Below are 18339 nucleotides of genomic sequence, written 5' to 3' on the forward strand. Positions count from 1 at the left end.
TGTACTTCAACAGGAGCGTGATTGAGGACTATCTGGGGTGCATATATGGTCAAAAGATACAGTGGTTAAACTATATTAAAACCACTGCCCGGTCCCTAGAATGTATAGATATTTTCAACAGGCCACATTCTTAAAAAAAGGTGACCGGGGTCTTTTTAAGGAACAGATTCGAAATAGATTTAAAGATAAGAGGGAAACTAGGGCGCTGGAAAAACACTCCTACAGATCCTATTTGCCCCTGAAATCCGTAGTTGGTACTGAACATTATTTTACAGTATCTATAGCCTAAAGACAGATCACTGCTCACAAAATTTTATTTGGGTTATATCCGAACGATTATCTGTTTCCCTCCGGGTCAGTTTGATCCCCCACACCCTTTTAACCTGTCCTTGTGATGGTTGTGCATTCAAACTTTAATATACCTGGTTATATTTTGTACATTTTATGAATTTTTGCGTAAAAGATATCTGTTACCATTTTTAAAAGAAAGGGGTTTTATGCAATTTCGACCTGCCTTTCTACATTTACAGCTTTTATCTGACCAGTGTTTCGCTATTTCTAAATTGTATCTTAATGTTTATAGATTGTGTAGCCTGATTGAAATGAACTGGATTGTTAAGGATTGATTTTATGTTTATCTTTTATGATTGTGATGTATAATCGAATAAAGATTAATCGGAACTGGAAATATATATATATATATATATATATATATATCCACAAATGGGAAAGATTACCAGACATACTTGCTGCCAACTCACAACCAAACATCCATGTAATGAACATTTAAATCCGCTTCAGGAAAGTGAGTGGCATGCCCTTTGCACGGGGTAGCCACTCTTCTTCATATCAAACTGCTGTCAAAAATAAACATTTTCAGGAAAGTAAAAGATAGTTGAATGCCGAGATCGATCAGGTTTATATAATAAACTGGCGTTAGAGGGTGAAGGGAAGAGGGGCCAAAAAATACAACTATCCCAAACATGGTGTGTATGAAAGTGTTTTATTAAAATCATTGTAGCACCATATTGTCATTGGAAACTCATCACCAGCAGAAAATGCATTACTGCTTGGCAAAAGCCTAAAAATGCATTGGTCTGCTGAAATAACCACTGCACACCATTTCTTCAGATGCATCAGTTCTCATGTCCTCATATGGAAGAAAGATGCTGATGAGATATCTTATTCGGTCCAGCGTAAAAATGGGGGTGCTACTGAGGCAAAGAAACGGAGTAAGAATAAAATCTGAGGTATTTGGGTCAAGCTTTTTTTTCCATAAGCCTTTATAGTCACTGGGATAAATTAAAAAAACCCGTTTATGAAGCGCAATAAAACAGACACAGAGCCCTCTGTATAAAATTCTGCCTGCAGGTCATAAAATTGACAAAAGACCAACATGTTAAACCTCCCCCATTCAACAGCAACAGTCTGTTTGCTTTTCATTGAGGTTTTCCAATGCATATTAATTCCTGCTCAATTTCTCCTTTTTAAGAAAGGCAAGAGGTAGGAGGCAAGCTTTGCGCAATCTTTAAAATTAACAGTACACTTAACATGTTTTATTTAAAAAAACCTGCATCTTCGAGAATGTTTACTGGGTTTGGTTACTGGTTTGCAGGATTGGTTACTTTCATATAAGAGCATTAGCGACACAAAGCACTTTCAGAATGGGCAGTGTCTTCTATGTCGCGGCTTGCTCAGACTTCCAGGAATAGGTCTAAAATTGGGTCACACAATTTGGCTCGTAAGCAAATATTTAAGGAGCAGAATTTGCAAAGAATGTGACTATAAAAAGGACATGTAACTTCATCCAAGCAAAACAGTTTTTTTAAGGGATGGTCAGTTCGCCCCACTTCCCAAAAAATGCTAATCGGTTAAAAAGTTGCATTTTCGTGGTGTTCACACACTATATAGAGAGCACTTGAAAGACTGATCTGCAAACTCAACGCCTACTCCTATACATTAAATTGTAATAATCCTATGGCCTTCAATACTAAGGCACTGAAAGAGAAAGTGATCTGTTTAGTATTATGCAGAGCTGGGAGAGCCGAAATAGCTCCACTGCGACCAGTTAGCAAACGAATCACATCGAAACCAAGGGCAACATGTTATAAAATATACTGTCTCTTGCACCCTCTCCCTCCTTACAAAAAAAGGCTTTATAGCTGTTAAAAGACGTACAGGATGTATAAAGAGCAAAATAAAATATGCAGGTGTATGTGTCTTTAAGCTAGAGTAAATCTGTGCGACGTCAGATGAACTGTTGGGCTGACAGCACAGTAAGTCCAATATCCACCTCCCCACACCACCCATCACTGTTTTAGGTCTTAAGACCAGTGCCTGCTCAAGAGCAAGACTCTTGTTGTGTCCGTTAATATGGCTTCCGGCGTAGTTTGTGAATCTCTTCTGCCCCCTTGGCTTCCTGGCACTGGGCTTCGATGCTGCTTAACGAGAGCCACAGGGGCGGTGGTGGGTGGGACATGAAATGGAGCAATTGAGGAATTTCATTTGGCCAAAGCCCCCATGGGGTCCCAGGCAGGCAAAACAATGGGTTCTTGCTTCAGCACCTCAAGAATCTCCTCCGACAAATATTTCTTGTCAACCACCACTTCGTACACGTACTCTGAGAACCAGTCATCAGTCATGATGAGGTAACCTGAGAACAAAGAGAAAGCATTGTCCATGAATGGAACGAAGTCAGACTACTTGAGGAACATTAATATCAGGTCAACTTATAAAAAATACCAAGGTGTTTCATGAAAGTCTAGAAAGATACTGTGCTAAACATCAATAAGGTGTCTCAAAATATACTTGTAAAGTGACTGATACAAATCAAGGAAGCGGACCTTGTCCTACTATGCAGTGGACGGTCTGTTTATTTTTTTAGTAAAGCAATTTCATGACACTTGAAATTTTGCGCATCCCCTAATATACACAAAGTGCTGCTAAAATGACTTGTTGGCTTTGAAGAACGTCCCATAAAAGTACTCATTCTGCCAAGAATATTTTTTTGCAGAGTTCAAGGGGTTTTACAAGCCATGCACGCTATTGATGGTGGCAAAAAAACCACTGCAACAAAGTCCAATGACTAAATATGGAATTGAGTGCAATTGTCGCATCATCTGCTTTTGAGTTAAGAACTGTACAAGAGGACAACATAATGCATCATCACCATGATAATATTTAAAGGGAAAATTAGGCCCAAAAACCGGGTGAATATTGATAGTGTACTTCAGCGATTAAACTACACACAGATGAAGGATTCTCTTTTTATTTTTCTACATGAAACCTATAAACTCTGGTTAGTCAAAGTCCACAATTCCCAAACATTAGTGTACCTCCTGAGTCTTCTGTTAGAAGTAAACACAGCCACACAGATGTAGAAGAAGAGCTGGTTTATTCACGTCTTGGTCTCTGCACTGCCAGCCTCTCACCAACGTTCTAACACAAATGCCCCACCAACATTCCATGGGCCTGATGAACAATGTAAAGGGGGAAGGGGTGATGGAACATACCATTACAGCTATAACTTTACAAAGGAGATTACAACATCTTCCATTTCCGCAAACGCAACCACGCTTCAGTTTTCCTATTGCAGCACTTGTCTTAATCATGGCAAAGATCTTTTTTACATAACCATCAACATAATATACATACAATTGGAACCGTTTGCCATAGACTCTGAAATCGTTGTGACCAAGCTGCATTGAGTTTGATGCTCTTTGGTTAGCACGGTTATAAGCCAACAACACCTTGGAATGTCTTCAGGTTCTAATGCTCCCAACCCCGTTCTGGCACCACCCAAAAGCACCAAATCGACAAACAGCTAGACAAGATTCCATTGTCTATATATACCACAAACTCAATTAGGATGAAATAGGTCTTGTAACTATCAGGCTAGTACCAACAGCCATGCTTCATGCCACATACTCTAGAACCACTTACACATTTCAACCTCCCTATCCTGAATTAATAGCTACCAAGAGACAACAGATAGCACCAGCTTTAAGTGATGGCTGAACCAACAGTTCACACTTGCACCTAATCCACATTTAGCAGTTCGTTTAAGTGAAAGGGAAGGTTCAACCCAGACGTTGAAAAGGTTGATGAGACTAACAGCAATGCCACTATATCTCCCCTTTGCAATAAAACAAAATGTCACGGTTTTGTTTGCAAATTTACTCTTTCACTCATGGCAACCCATGTTTAGCTTATCACTGTAATAACAAGGCTGGTGTTTCATAGAGCTGCCTCCCTTTGTTATGTCTGTTGATATTATAGGATTGGCTTCCTATTTCATCATCACTAACAATACGAGCCCCGTGTTGAACGTGGTTGATAAGAGTGTGCAGGGAAGCAGGCACAAATAAAACATGGAGTAGGAAACCCTGTTGAGCCGAAAAGCAGAGGACACGAAGTGTTGAAGTAGTTGGTAAGAAGATAACCAAAAGGGTAAAGAGCCTGGAGGAGTTCTGCAGTCAGTGATCAGATGGCAAGAGGCCGTGGAGATCTCTTGGTTGGATCAGATGGGAAGGGGGGCCCAGAAGATCTCTTAGGTGGAACTGAGGGGTGAGAACAGAATGACAGGGTATTGAAATTAAAATTGGTAAAAACAATACATCATACATGGGGTGCAATGCTAGGATATTGGCGGTGTTTGTAGAAAATGTAAGTGTACAAATGTTAAAAAATTTCACAACTGCCTCTATCATGCGCAATGGAGATACATTTTTATTTTTTAAAAATGCTCATATCACAGACACGGATGATCACTAGACAGGGAGAGGCCTGGTACCAATGAACAGCATGCATAACCTGCCTTTGAGAAGAGAAGGAGCAATTCTGGTTGCCCACAGGTTTAATCCAAGTCAAACATGAGCCGAACTTCAGCTCACTACTTCCAGGAGCAATCTCGGTTACTTTCTCTGTCTCCAACTTTACATAATATGTAGCCAACCAAAAGCAAAGAAGTAAACTGCAATTCAACATTACCAAGTCGTTAAGAAAAGGTGTCTGATTTGGAAGAATTATGTTGTGTATGGCGGTAATACCACCTAGCATGCACTCCAGAGAACTGTAACTAAAAGAAGGTAGGAAGTTAGGTAAAAAGAAACGGCTTCGATAAAAGAACGGTTATGTACTCCTTTGCTAAATCTGATAAAAAACAGGCATCAGCTGCACAGAAATTTGTTTTGCCAAGATCTGCATAAAAGCATAAGTCATAGCTTTTGAAATCTTCAAAAATATAACAATAGATGAAGTAGCATAAATTAATTTAAACTAGGCCCTTTTGAAATATAATTTGCCATAATTCACATTGTTTTAAGTGAAATCAAGGAATCTGACCCCATTGACTTTGTGGAAGACTGTCTACCTCAGGGTGGATTTTATATTGGATTTATTTGGTCATAACTCCATTAATGGAAGCAGAGACACGACAGATGAGCTATTATCCTTTTTGCTTTGTGCTCATCTGAGAGGTGTTGTAGCAACTGCTCCATTTCGTCTCATATATGGCTAGCAGGGCCTGGGTGTTGGCAATGCGCCTATGAGTTGCTGTTTGGGCGGCTACTAATTTACCGGCGCCGGCTAATAGTTTTTACTCTTTGTCTGGAGGGGGAGCATCCCCTGTAGTCTGTGAATTTGACCATTTACGGGCATTAGAGACCACCAAGAAGTCTAGTAGTAACTGTCCTTTAATAAAGACTGGATCTGAGGGAGTAGGCTTATATTTTTTTTAATCAATTCTTGGGGTGAGAATGCCAGCAAACACTGGATCTTTAAAGATATCTTCGGTATGTCTCATCATACCTTTAAGCATAGGTAGAGTATGGCTAGCCCTTTGTGTGCTAATGAGCGTTTCAAATAGGAAATCTTCCTCTAGAGAATCAATGTCTAACTGTACCCCATAATCTGCAGCTCTAGCACGTAATTGTCGATATCCTACATTGTCGTCAGGAGGGGAAGGCTTCGCAGGGTAAAGATCTGGGTCGTTATCTGTATGTGAATCCGTGTTATAATCCTTCCAGGGGTCTATTGGTAAAATATTGTCCCACCCATCTTCATCATCATCATCATAATCAGGTGATGGTGGTGGAGAGTTAGTTGGTGTAAACAGTAAAAGTTGCAAAGGTGGAGAAGTTGGTGTAGGGGAACGTGGTGGAGGAGGGGAGGGGTTAGTATCTACAATCTTCCTCTTCAAAGGAATATGGTAAAGGGTGTCCTCTGACTCAGGTTTGCGTTTCTGCGGTGATTTAGTAAGAACACGTCATATATCTGGATTTATATAAAGTTCTGTTGGGACGGGAAGTCTCCTTCATGTCTCTGGAGAGAGTGCTTCCCCTGCCTTATGCTAATCTCCAGGCAAGTCACTCAAAAGCTACTGTATAGTTTCTAGATCCCTACCTCAGTGAGCATGACAATCATACATGTCCACTGAGGGTCTCCCTGTTTACATGGATTGAGACCCTAGAGCTTGGCTCTGAGGTCGAGGGGGCATGCCTAGTGCACCCCTATTTTTCAGAGAGTGGCTACTGCCCTCTCTATTATGGCTGTGGTAGACTGACAGTGGTGGCAGCAATAAATCTATAGTCAGGAGGGGTGAGTCCCTAGGCACCCTCCTGACCAAGTCTGTGCAGTTTGCCATGCCTGTGGGCCTGTTGCCTTTGTCTGACTGATGTGTGTTTGAGAGCCCGTGGGTGTCCTGCTGGACATCCCAGCTCCCCCGTCCCCCTCCCTATTTCCTTGTAAAGGCCTGGTGGGCTGGGGGAGACACTCAGCTCTTATCTGGGTTTAGCTGCACTAACTGTGTGGAGGGGACCCTCCCCCACTGGTCAGGGCCTCCTGGGCTGGAGTTAATTAAAATTCCTCTCTAGGGGGTTGCACAGCCTGATACCAGAACAGGACAGGACCTGCTACATGCTTTACCCATGCATTGAACACGCGGTGAATGGTCTGTGATTGGAGGTGTATTCAGAATGCAAAAAGCGGCAGACCCTCTGATTGGATGAGCCTATCAATCAGAGGTGATAAAAGTCTGGCCAGAGTGGTCAGCTGTTGTTCAAAGACTGGTCTATGACTGACGAGCGGCCACACCAAAGCCCTCGGATGGTAACCAGCCGCGACCCCGCGGTGTGAAGGCAGAAGATAAGACTCTGTTCACTGCGGTCTTCAAGGACCAGCTGTTTTTGTGAGGCTTGGAGGAGCGTTCGCTTTGGACCAAGGAAATTACAGACAGCTGCCCAGTGTGGAAAGGAAGCTTGCGGCACATCACAGAGGCTGGTGGAAAGAAGCTTGCAGCACATGACGAGAGCCAGAGAGGAGGATGCTTGATTCTAGTCTTTGAAGGTGAGATCAAATCCCCTCTAGGCTCCTCCCTTGCGCTGTGGGAGCCTGTACAAGCAGTAACTGGGAAGAGAGGCCAGTGAAGCAGACCCCCACCTTTCTTTTTGAGATCTCTGAGGGTATCAGGGTGAACTGGCACTCTGTCCAGCCACTACCCTTCTACAGCTAGCCAGTGGCTACTGGACTAGTGGGACTCCAGTAAACTGTGCCAAGACATCCGGCACCTTTGATCCGATCCCTGATACCACTAGAGCGGTGTCCTCACTCACGATGGGAGGGCACTTCTGTTGCTTTGGGTGGGTGGTTATGGGGCTGATCATGAACATTTGACTTCACATCATATGCTGAAACTATATCCTTTCAATACAAAGTTTTGTATCAAGGCTCTAGTGAATGAGAACAGCCCTGTGTAACATGATCTGTAATATGCAATGCTTACTGTGTGTTTTCATGTTAACTGTGTTTTTATAGTGCTTGGCGTCTAGGCGCTATAATACTATTTGGGGTCAGAACTCTGCCCCAGAGGGTTGCAGAGACTTCTGGTTTTCACTGTTTATCCTAGTTTTATGTGTAGAATAATTATCTTATGTGTATTAAAGTACTTTTCTTTCATAAAAAGTAAAGCACTGACTGGACATTGAGTTTATCAGCTGGTGGTACGGTTTACACTGTATTCTGAATGTCTAACCCCACCTCGCCTCCTTGGGTAAGCCTTGGACTGCTCTGTCTCGCTACCCTGAGAGAGTCAAGTGCTGGAGAGGAGTACTTGGTTATCCAGTTTTGGGTCCCTTAGTACTGAGGCCCCAGGACACCAGTGAGGGAACACTCCAGTTGATGCGATTGGAGCGCAGTTACCCCTGAGTGCCCTGGCGCCCAGGAAGCCGGGTCTAACATTGGTGGCAAGCGGTGAGGGATCACTAGATTTTAGTCTCAGTGGACACTGAGGCCAGGTGATAATTCCAGCAGATATCCATAAGCTATATGTAAAATGGCAGATAACATTGGAGAGGAATTGGAATTGCAGAACTTGACTGTGGAGCAATTAAAGCAAATGTGTGCTGAAAGGGGGTGGAAGGTCCCAAGGTCTAAGGACAGGGGGCACTTGATTAGCCACATGACAAAATGCTATGAGCAAGAGGTCACTGTTGTGCACGAGTTGGAGAGCACTGATACCACAAGCCTGCCAAGTCAGTCAGTGCAGGCTTCTCCTGTACCAGCCCCAAGGCATTCCCCAAGGCTTTCCCCCATGTTTTCCCCTAGGTATTCCCCTAGACCTGCCCCTAGACTTTCACCACCCCCTATCTCCAGGGCTACCTTTTCCCCTGTCCCAGGATTCGCCTCCTTAGGAGGGACTGAGCTAGCAGAGACCCTTAAACTTCAGCTGAAACTCCAGGAAGCTAAGGATTTAGCAGAGGAGAAACCAAGGGAGTTTGAAAGGGAGAGGCTAAGGATGGCCCGCCAGGCAGAAGAGGAGCAGCGAAGGGTCAGACAGGAGGGGTGGGCTTGGAAGGAGAATGAGAGGGAAAGGGAGATGCGGGAGAAAGAAAGGGAGAGACAGGAGAAAGAGAAGGATAGGGAATTGGAGAAAGAGCGGATAGCCCTAGAGAAAGAGAAGCTCAAGTTAGCAGCTGATAGAGGGCTTAGCTCTGTGGATGGTGCATCCACTTCAAAGTCCCAGGGAAAGGAAAATACCACCAAGGTACCAAAAGAATTGATACACATGTATGTCCCTGGCACTGATATTCTCAGTTGGATGTGTGCCTTTCATCTAGCATGTAAGGCTCAAGGTCTTAATGGTCAGTCCAAAGCAGCGACTTTACTGAGTCGCCTCCCTCGGGAAAGGACTGAAGTGATTGAAAGGATGCCTGAGAAAGAGTCTGACATATGAGTGCATGAAGGATGCTTTGATTAGGCGGTTTGGGTTAAAACCATCCCAGTACTTGCAGAGGTTCCGTGAGAACAAGAAGGCAGAGGGGGTTCCTTTTGAGAATTGGGTCCATGACATAGTGAGAGACTGGAATGAGTGGGTGAGAGGGATGGAAGCAAATGATTACCAGTCCCTAAATCAGGTGATGATTGCAGAGCGTCTCTGGGAGGAGTGCTCTGTCCCACTCAGACAGTATTTGTCTGACCTTCCTGAGAGGGATCCTGAGAAACTTGCAGTGATGGCAGATAAGTGGCTTGCCAACAGAGTGAACAGGGGGCAGGGGCAACCCCTTTCCAAGCCCAAGGGGGAGAAGAACTTCCAGCAGGCTGGCCCTAAACCAGAGGGGAAGGGCCACAACGGTTCCCAGGGCTCTCAGTCAGGACAAGAGTCTAAGGGGAACGGGGCCTCTAGTCAGTACCAGGAGGGGAAAGGAGGTAAGGGTCCTTTCACTCCCACGGTGATTAAATGCTATAAGTGCCACCAAGAGGGACACTTAAAGCCAGACTGCCCAGTGAAGGATGTGGTGCCAGTGGCACCCGTGATAGCAAGTGTGCTTTCAGTGGGGGCAGACATGAAGGGAGGCCCAAGTGAGATTAACTTAGTCACCAGGGACATCTGGGAACTTGACCCAGAAGCCCTTAAGCATATTCACCCTAACTCAACGGGGTATATGAGTGTGGCAAGTATCAATGGAAGGAAGGTTCCTGCCATGAGGGATACTGGTGCCCACAGGACTATGGTTGAACGCAAATATCTCAAACCCGAAGAGATCATTCCTGGTTCCAAGGGGTATGGACTTGTAGCTAGTGGTGATGACATGGAGTACCCTCTTGCTAGAGTGCAGGTAGGGGTGAATGGCAGGAAGGCCATGGTCATGGTCGGGGTGCGAGAGAAGCAGGGTGCTGGGTGCTTTCTGGGGAATGATCTTGTTGAACCCGGGTTAGTACCAGGCCCTGAGGCCTATATGGCCTGGTTTTCATCAGCTGTGCTCACTAGGGCACAGACTGAAAAACTGCTTCCTAGTGTAGTGGGGACCGCTCTAGTGGAAGAGACACTAGAGGGGAACAGACCAGAACAAGAACTAAGGGCAGATTCTGAGAAGGCACTTGTCCTGGTGTCGGCAACTCCTGCTCCAGTGGGAGAGGAGGGTGAGCATCCAGAGGCGGATAAGGTGTTGGAGTCTGGGTCCCTGCCAGAGCTGCAGGAGCTGCTTGTGGCAGGAGGACCGTCCCGTGAGGAGTTATGTAAGGCACAGGCTGAGTGTCCTACACTTGTTGGCCTGCGGACCACTGCTCAGGAGCAGGTCTCCATTGGAGTAGTCGGAAAGCACAAGGTGGCTTGGGAAGATGGACTCCTTTACAGGGAGCCTCCTGACCCAGAGCCAGGAACCAGCAAAAGGTTGGTGGTTCCTCAGGTGCACAGGAATTTCCTGCTGCAGCTAGCCCATGATGTACCCCTAGCTGGTCACCTGGGCATCAAAAAGACAAAGGACAGGTTAGCACCTCTGTTCTACTGGCCAGGAGTTGGTCAGGAGGTGGAGACGTTTTGCCATACCTGCCTGGTCTGTCAGGCCAGCAGCATGTCAGGTGGCCCGATGAAGGCACCCTTGGTTCCTTTACCAGTCGTGGAGGTACACTTAGAGAGGGTGGTGTGTCTTCCCAGGAATGACACGGTTTCTTTACTTGCAATGGCTGAAGAGTTGGAAGAGGAGAGTGAGTCCCTCCCTGACTTATTGCAAGGTGATGAGAAGGATGTTTCATTTGAGGGAGTTAAGCTTGTCTCTGAACTGACACCTGAACAGCAGGTGGAGTGTAAAGAGCTGCTGGGGAGATTGTCCCGTCTCTTTTCACTTACCCCATGGCTGACGCCTGTCTGTGCGCTTGACACAGACACAGGGGACACCCTGCCTGCTAAGAAGCAGCCCAGGAAGGTGATCTGGACTGAAGAGTGTCAGAAGGCATTTGATGGATTGAAGGCTGCACTATGCAATGCACCTGTACTGAAGGCCCCTGATTACAGTCAGACCTTCATTGTGCAGACAGATGCTTCAGACAAGGGAGTTGGGGCAGTTCTTGCCCAGCTCAATGAAAAGGGAAGGGAGCATCGGTGGCCTTTATCAGCCGCCGACTACTCCCCAGAGAGCAGAACTGGTCTGCAGTTGAAAAAGAATGCTTTGCCATAGTGTGGGCCCTTCGAAGATTCAGGCCTTACTTGTTTGGTGCAAAGTTTGTGGTTCAGACAGATCACAAGCCCCTCAAGTGGCTTATGGCAATGAAAGGGGAGAATCCAAGATTGCTCAGGTGGTCCATATCTCTGCAGGGACTAGATTTTACAGTGGAACATAAAGCAGGCTTACAGCACGGTAATGCAGATGGACTTTCCCGCCGGTTTATCCAATCAGATGATCGGTCTTCTCCCACTGGGAAGTAAGTACCGGCCATTCTGATCTGGGGAGGGCATATTTTGGGACGGGAAGTCTCCTGCATGTCTCTGGAGAGAGTGCTTCCACTGCCTTATGCTAATCTCCAGGCAAGTCACTCAAAAGCTACTGTATAGTTTCTAGATCCCTACCTCAGTAAGCATGACAATCATACATGTCCACTGAGGGTCTCCCTGTTTACATGATTGAGACCCTAGAGCTTGGCTCTGAGGTTGAGGGGGGCATGCCTAGTGCACCCCTATTTTTCAGAGAGTGGCTACTAGCCTCTCTATTATGTCTGTGGTAGACTGACAGTGGTGGCAGCAATAAATCTATAGTCAGGAGGGGTGAGTCCCTAGACACCCTCCTGACCAAGTCTGTGCAGTTTGCCATGCCTGTGGGCCTGTTGCCTTTGTCTGACTGATGTGTGTGAGAGCCCGTGGGTGTACAGGGGAAGAATGGTGATTTGAGCCAGTGTGAGGAATGTGAGCTGTCCTGCTGGACATCCCAGCTCCCCCGTCCCCCTCCCTATTTCCTTGGAAAGGCCTGGTGGGCTGGGGGAGACACTCAGCTCTTATCTGGGTTTAGCTGCACTAACTGTGTGGCGAGGACCCTCCCCCACTGGTCAGGGCCTCCTGGGCTGGAGTTAATTTAAATTCCTCTCTAGGGGGTTGCACAGCCTGATACCAGAACAGGACCGGCTACATGCTTTACCCATGCATTGAACACGCGGTGAATGGTCTGTGATTGGAGGTGTATTCAGAATGCAAAAAGCGGCAGACCCTCTGATTGGATGAGCCTATCAATCAGAGGTGATAAAAGTCTGGCCTGAGTGGTCAGCTGTTGTTCAAAGACTGGTCTATGACTGACGAGCAGCCACACCAAAGCCCTCGGATGGTAACCAGCCGCGACCCCGCGGTGTGAAGGCAGAAGATAAGACTCTGTTCACTGCGGTCTTTAAGGACCAGCTGTTTTTGTGAGGCTTGGAGGAGCGTTCGCTTTGGACCAAGGAAATTACAGACAGCTGCCCAGTGTGGAAAGGAATCTTGCGGCACATCACCCAGTGTGGAAAGGAAGCTTACAGCACATCACCGAGGCTGGTGGAAAGAAGCTTGCAGCACATGACGAGAGCCAGAGAGAGGAGGATGCTTGATTCTAGTCTTTGAAGGTGAGATCAAATCCCCTCTAGGCTCCTCCCGTGCGCTGTGGGAGCCTGTACAAGCAGTAACTGGGAAGAGAGGCCACTGAAGCAGACCCCCACCTTTCTTTTTGTGATCTCTGAGGGTATCAGGGTGAACTGGCACTCTGTCCAGCCACTACCCTTCTACAGTTAGCCAGTGGCTACTGGATTAGTGGGACTCCAGTAAACTGTGCCAAGACATCCGGCACCTTTGATCAGATCCCTGACACCACTAGAGCGGTGTCCTCACTCACAATGGGAGGGCACTTCTGTTGCTTTGGGTGGGGGGTTATGGGGCTGATCATGAACATTTGACTTCACATCATATGCTGAAACTATATCCTTTCAATACAAAGTTTGGTATCAAGGCTCTAGTGAATGAGATCAGCCCTGTGTAACATGATCTGTAATATGCAATGCTTACTGTGTGTTTTCATGTTAACTGTGTTTTTATAGTGCTTGGCGTCTAGGCGCTATAATACTATTTGGGGTCAGAAGTCTGCCCCAGAGGGTTGTAGAGACTTCTGGTTTTCACTGTTTATCCTAGTTTTATGTGTAGAATAATTATCTAACGTGTATTAAAGTACTTTTCTTTCATAAAAAGTAAAGCACTGACTGGACATTGAGTTTATCAGCTGGTGGTACGGTTTACACTGTATTCTGAATGTCTAACCCCACCTCGCCTCCTTGGGTAAGCCTTGGACTGCTCTGTCTCGCTACCCTGAGAGAGTCAAGTGCTGGAGAGGAGTACTTGGTTATCCAGTTTTGGGTCCCTTAGTACTGAGGCCCCAGGACACCAGTGAGGGAACACTCCAGTTGATGCGATTGGAGCGCAGTTACCCCTGAGTGCCCTGGCGCCCAGGAAGCCGGGTCTAACAAGTTCCTTTTGTTTTTGGTCCGATTTGGGTATTGGGGTGTCGAAAATCAGATCCTGCAGTTTTGGAGTAACAGTTTTAGGTTTTGGCACTGAGGATTTCGGTGCCGGGGTAGTATGACTTTTCGGCCCAGAAGGTTTCGGTGTCGAAGGAGTCTTTGTTTTTGCTGTCAATGATTTCGGCTCTGAATCGTTTTTGGCTTCAAACAAAGGTTTCAGCTCGTGCCAGACTGTGGCCGACCCGATCCTGAGCCAGAAGGCTTAGTGACGTGTTTCAGTGCTGAGCCGGAAAGTGGGGCGTCAGAACCATCTTGTCTGTGCCGACCATGGCCCGAAGATAGGGGTGGGACCGAAGCCTTTTGTTTCGGATGAGTTGGAGTTTGGGTCAAGGAGTGTTCGATACCCACAGGACGTTGAACTTGTGGCAAGTCTTCTTCCATCTCAGAGTTCGATTCTGGAATTGAGGCACGTTCTTCTAGTTCTTCCTTGACTCCTTCTGTGTCGAATTCGTGCTTGGAACCTTCACCGAAAAGGTCCGGCGTGTATTCGACGTTTTGACTCTGCAATTTGAGACGTCGAGCTTGATGATCACGGAGCGTTTTCTTCAATCGAAACGATCTGCACACGTCGGAGTCCTATTCGTTGTGCTCCGGAGACAAGCATAACTTTGTGGGAGTCGGTGCGGATACTTGGCATGGCACCGACGGCAGAATATGAATGGAGTCTGTTCCATCGCCTGCGAAGTGGACCGATGAGGTTAGGCCAGACGGCCTTCCCGAAGATCTATGATCGAAATAGGTTTTCCTCAACGGATACGATACGTGGAGAAGTGGGATAAGCGGTCGAAACAATGCTGACATGGGTAGAGTTGATTGTGCACCGAATGGAACCTGAGAAACGGTTTCGAAGTGGAGCGCAGCAATTCACGTCCGAACCCGATGGCGGAAAAAACAATCTAACAATGGAGCTGATGCCCATGCGCACTTTCGCCGAAAGGAGGAGTCACCTACCTCATGACTGGAAAGACTTCTTGGAAGAAAAAAAACTTGCAAACATCCGGACCCAACACTAGATGGCAGGAGTTTGCAAAGCATGTGATCTACAGCTCACATGCCTCAAACAACAAGTTAACAGGCCTTTTCCATCTTAGCAATCTGGAGCAATACCCTTGTACCAATAAGGGCTGCCCCAACACAGTGCCAATTTAGGAAAGAGTTGAAGACATCTTTTTAAGACACTACACCAAAATACAGTAATAATACAATAAGTTACCTCTTACCACTCGTCTTATGTATGCTTACCTTTAACATTGTACAGTGCTCTTCTTTTTTGGACTGGTTTGTGCTATACAAATACAAAGTAATAAAGCATTCTAAGGTAATAATGGGCAAACTCCTTTGCATTGAAACTTGGTTTGTAAGAACAAGTTACCTAAAGTAATCTTTTTTCTGGTGGATACTCCACAGATTCCTCACCTTGTGAATAGCTCCAGGCACCAGACTGGATCCAGAGATTTTTTTCCTGCAAATCCCTTGTGTGCCAGTAGGTGGTGTTGTGAGACGCTGCTCTGCCTTTGGCAGTGATCTCGAGGCCACAATATAACCGCCCCCTTTATGTTCTTTATATCTGTCCTCTCCAGATGCAGAGCACTCAGTAATGAGATTGGGCCAGTATGCACATCTCTAAGTGGAAACTAGTTAGTATGGACAAAAGGAGTCCATTCCACAGAAATAGGTAGGAAGGTGGGTTGGTGAGGAATCTGTGGTTAGGTAGAGTATCAACCAGAAAAATGGTTACTGAAGGTAAGTAACTTGTTCTTCTGGTGGATACTTCTAACCACAGATTCCTTACCTTGTGAATAAATACAAAAGAAATACTGCCCCAGGTTGTGGGTCAATGGAATGGCTCAGGCCAGGAAATCCTGCAGGGTTGAATGGGCAAAATACCCTTCTCGCAAGACCTGGCTATCCAGGCAGTAGTGCTTTGTGAACCCGTGAATGGACACACACGTTGCAGTCTGATAGATGTCCAAAGCAGGAACTCCGTGGGCCAGTGTGGTGGTAGCAGCTTTGGCTCTGGTGGAATAAGCCAGCCGGATATTGTTTCTCAGCCAATCCATAGCAGAGCTTAATACAAAGAACAGTACAACTAGAGATCTGTTTCTGTAATGCCTTTCTTTGTTCCAGAGAACCAGATGGAGATGCCACCAGATGGTCCCTGGTGCAATGACTGTAAGAAGTTCAGAGCTCTCTTAGCCTAAGTGATGACGTTTTTTTCTCGTTGGATGGATGAGGAGGAGCAAACTACACCGGCAGGATAACAGATAGTCCGATGTGGAAGGGCATGACACCTTTGGGAGGGAAGTCATTATTCTGTAGCACTAGCATATCGGGCTGAAGTTGTTAGACATAAAGAGCCTGTAGCTCACTCATACGACTGGTTGACTATTGCTATGAGGAAAACTGTCTTGAGGGTTAGTAGTGTCAGATGGCAACTGTGCATCAGTTCAAACAAGGTGCACATCTACATTTTGAGAACCAAATTCAGATCCCATTGGGGAAAAAATAAAAGCTTCTGGTGCAAATGTGGGTCAGCCATTTTAAGAAACGTATCACAACAGGTAATTTAAGCAAACATAGCTGATCAGGTAACCTCAGAATGTTCAATGAGGCCTACAAATAACCTTTACCTGTCACTGGATGACACTCTGGGACCAACTTCTCTACCCAGTTGGTGTTGCCCAGGCTCGACCTGACAACATTATTCTGTGTCCTGGAAATCCAGAATGAACTGTTAATGGTTGGACCGAAGATCATCTGGGATTGCTAGCAAGATGTCAGCCACTAGACCACATAGCACACATAAATAATGCCCCACAAGGTAACTTGATTTAATGGATTTTATGGCAAAACTAGCACATGTAGAACATGTCTTTCACAAAGGCTTACATGTGTTTTGTGTGGTGTGGTGGGGTGGTCAGAAGCGCACTGTGATTCAATCAGCTGGTGGACGCCTGAACTACCAGACTTTAAGGTATTGGATATTGCAGAAAGAAAGATGGGTCTCTTGGAGCCAGTCTAGGTATGGTGACTATTTGGCGGCTGATGGGAGGGCAAGATACTGACTTCACCCGTGTGCCCCATTGAACAGCAGAAGGGTTTCCAGAGAGGTATGCCCTGGCTACAGTACCTGTGTGAGCATGCTTGTTTATACTTCCACTGAGGGAAGTTTTAGGTCAAGAACTTCAGATGCTCACTTTATAACGATTGTGTTACAGCAAACAAATGACAGACGGAATGCTAACAATGCAAACCTTCTCCTCCAGTCAAAAGATCTGGGTTAAATCCATTGTTCTTTTGCCCACTACGCCACCCCAGTTTGGACCCAGCCATATGCAAATCGGTCTTGACCCTGTGCCCTATGGGAACAGTCCGGACCGAACTGCCAGGCCGGTCCTCCCTGGACCGGAAACAAGCTTCCTGGGACCGGTTTCAGGGTATGTCACCCTTCTTCAGCCAGGCTAGCTTGAATCCAGAGGCACAGTGAGCAAGGACCCATGTCTGGGCATACCCATCCCAGTAAGGGTGAAAAGTGTTACAGCAAACAAATGAAGGACAGAATGCTAACAATGCAAACATTCTCACACAGTCAAAAGATCTGGGTTTAATCCATCGTTCTTTTACCCATTACGCCACCCCAGTTTGGACCCTGCCATATGCAAATCAGTCTTGACCCTGTGCCCCATGGGAACAGTCCAGACTGAACTGCCAGGCCAGGTCCTCCCTGGACTGTAAACAAGCATCCAAGCATACTGGGACCGGTTTCAAGGTGTGTCACCCTTCTTCAGCCAGGCTAGCTTGAATCCAGTGGCACAGTGAGCAAAGGGACCCACGTCTGGGCATACCCATTCCACTTAGGGTGAAAAGTGTCCAGGCCTGGCAGTTCGTTCTGGACTGTTCCCATGGGGCACAGGGTCAAGACTGATTTGCATATGGCTGGGGCAGGTCGCAGAGTGAAGTTAGGAGGCACAGTCTACATTGGATCCACAGGTGTTTGCCCTAGTGGATGCCTCCTGGGATCAGTGAGTGCTCCAGACGCCACGGTGGGCTAATGAGTAAGGGCAGCATAGCTTCCTTGATGGCCTGAATCAGCAGCAGCATTGTCGGTCAAGTTTGAAATTCGAGTTGGACGGAGTCTAGGGCCTGAATGGCTTCGGAAACGAGAACACATCTGTATTCAGACTGGAACAGGCCTTCCAAGCCTTTCCAAGGTGTTCGGTGACAGCATGTGGCCTTGTGGTCCTGGATGGTCTTTGGATTTAGCTGTACAGTTGATGCACTACTTCCAGTCATGTGAGGGTCCCGGACACCAGAGAGAGAGACCTCGTAAGGGTCTGTCACCAACATCTGATTGTGGCAATCCTATAACAGGTTTTAAGCCCTACAATGATTGCCACAATCAAATGTTGGTGACAGATCCTTACAAGGTCTCTCTCTGGTGTCAGGGACCCTCGCATGACTGGAAGTAGTGCGGACATGTTCCTTGCACACTGGAAACGTTTGACAAATTAAGTCTGTCAGGTGGCAGATTGAGGGAAT

At 46.3% G+C, this 18339-nt stretch overlaps 1 protein-coding gene across 1 annotated transcript in view; it reads right to left on the reverse strand.

Annotated features, from left to right (window-relative positions):
• Nucleotides 1–984: 984 nt before the first annotated feature.
• Nucleotides 985–18339, reverse strand: part of BLMH (bleomycin hydrolase) — a 672774-nt gene continuing 655419 nt past the window's right edge. Inside the window, exon 12 of the mRNA XM_078680032.1 lies at nucleotides 985–2653. Within this exon, the coding sequence (XP_078536158.1) occupies nucleotides 2502–2653 (152 nt within the window). The 3' untranslated portion in view covers nucleotides 985–2501. The remainder of the gene's footprint in view (nucleotides 2654–18339) is intronic.

This window comes from Lissotriton helveticus, chromosome 3_1 (genome assembly GCF_964261635.1).
Source record: "Lissotriton helveticus chromosome 3_1, aLisHel1.1, whole genome shotgun sequence".
NCBI lineage: Eukaryota > Metazoa > Chordata > Amphibia > Caudata > Salamandridae > Lissotriton > Lissotriton helveticus.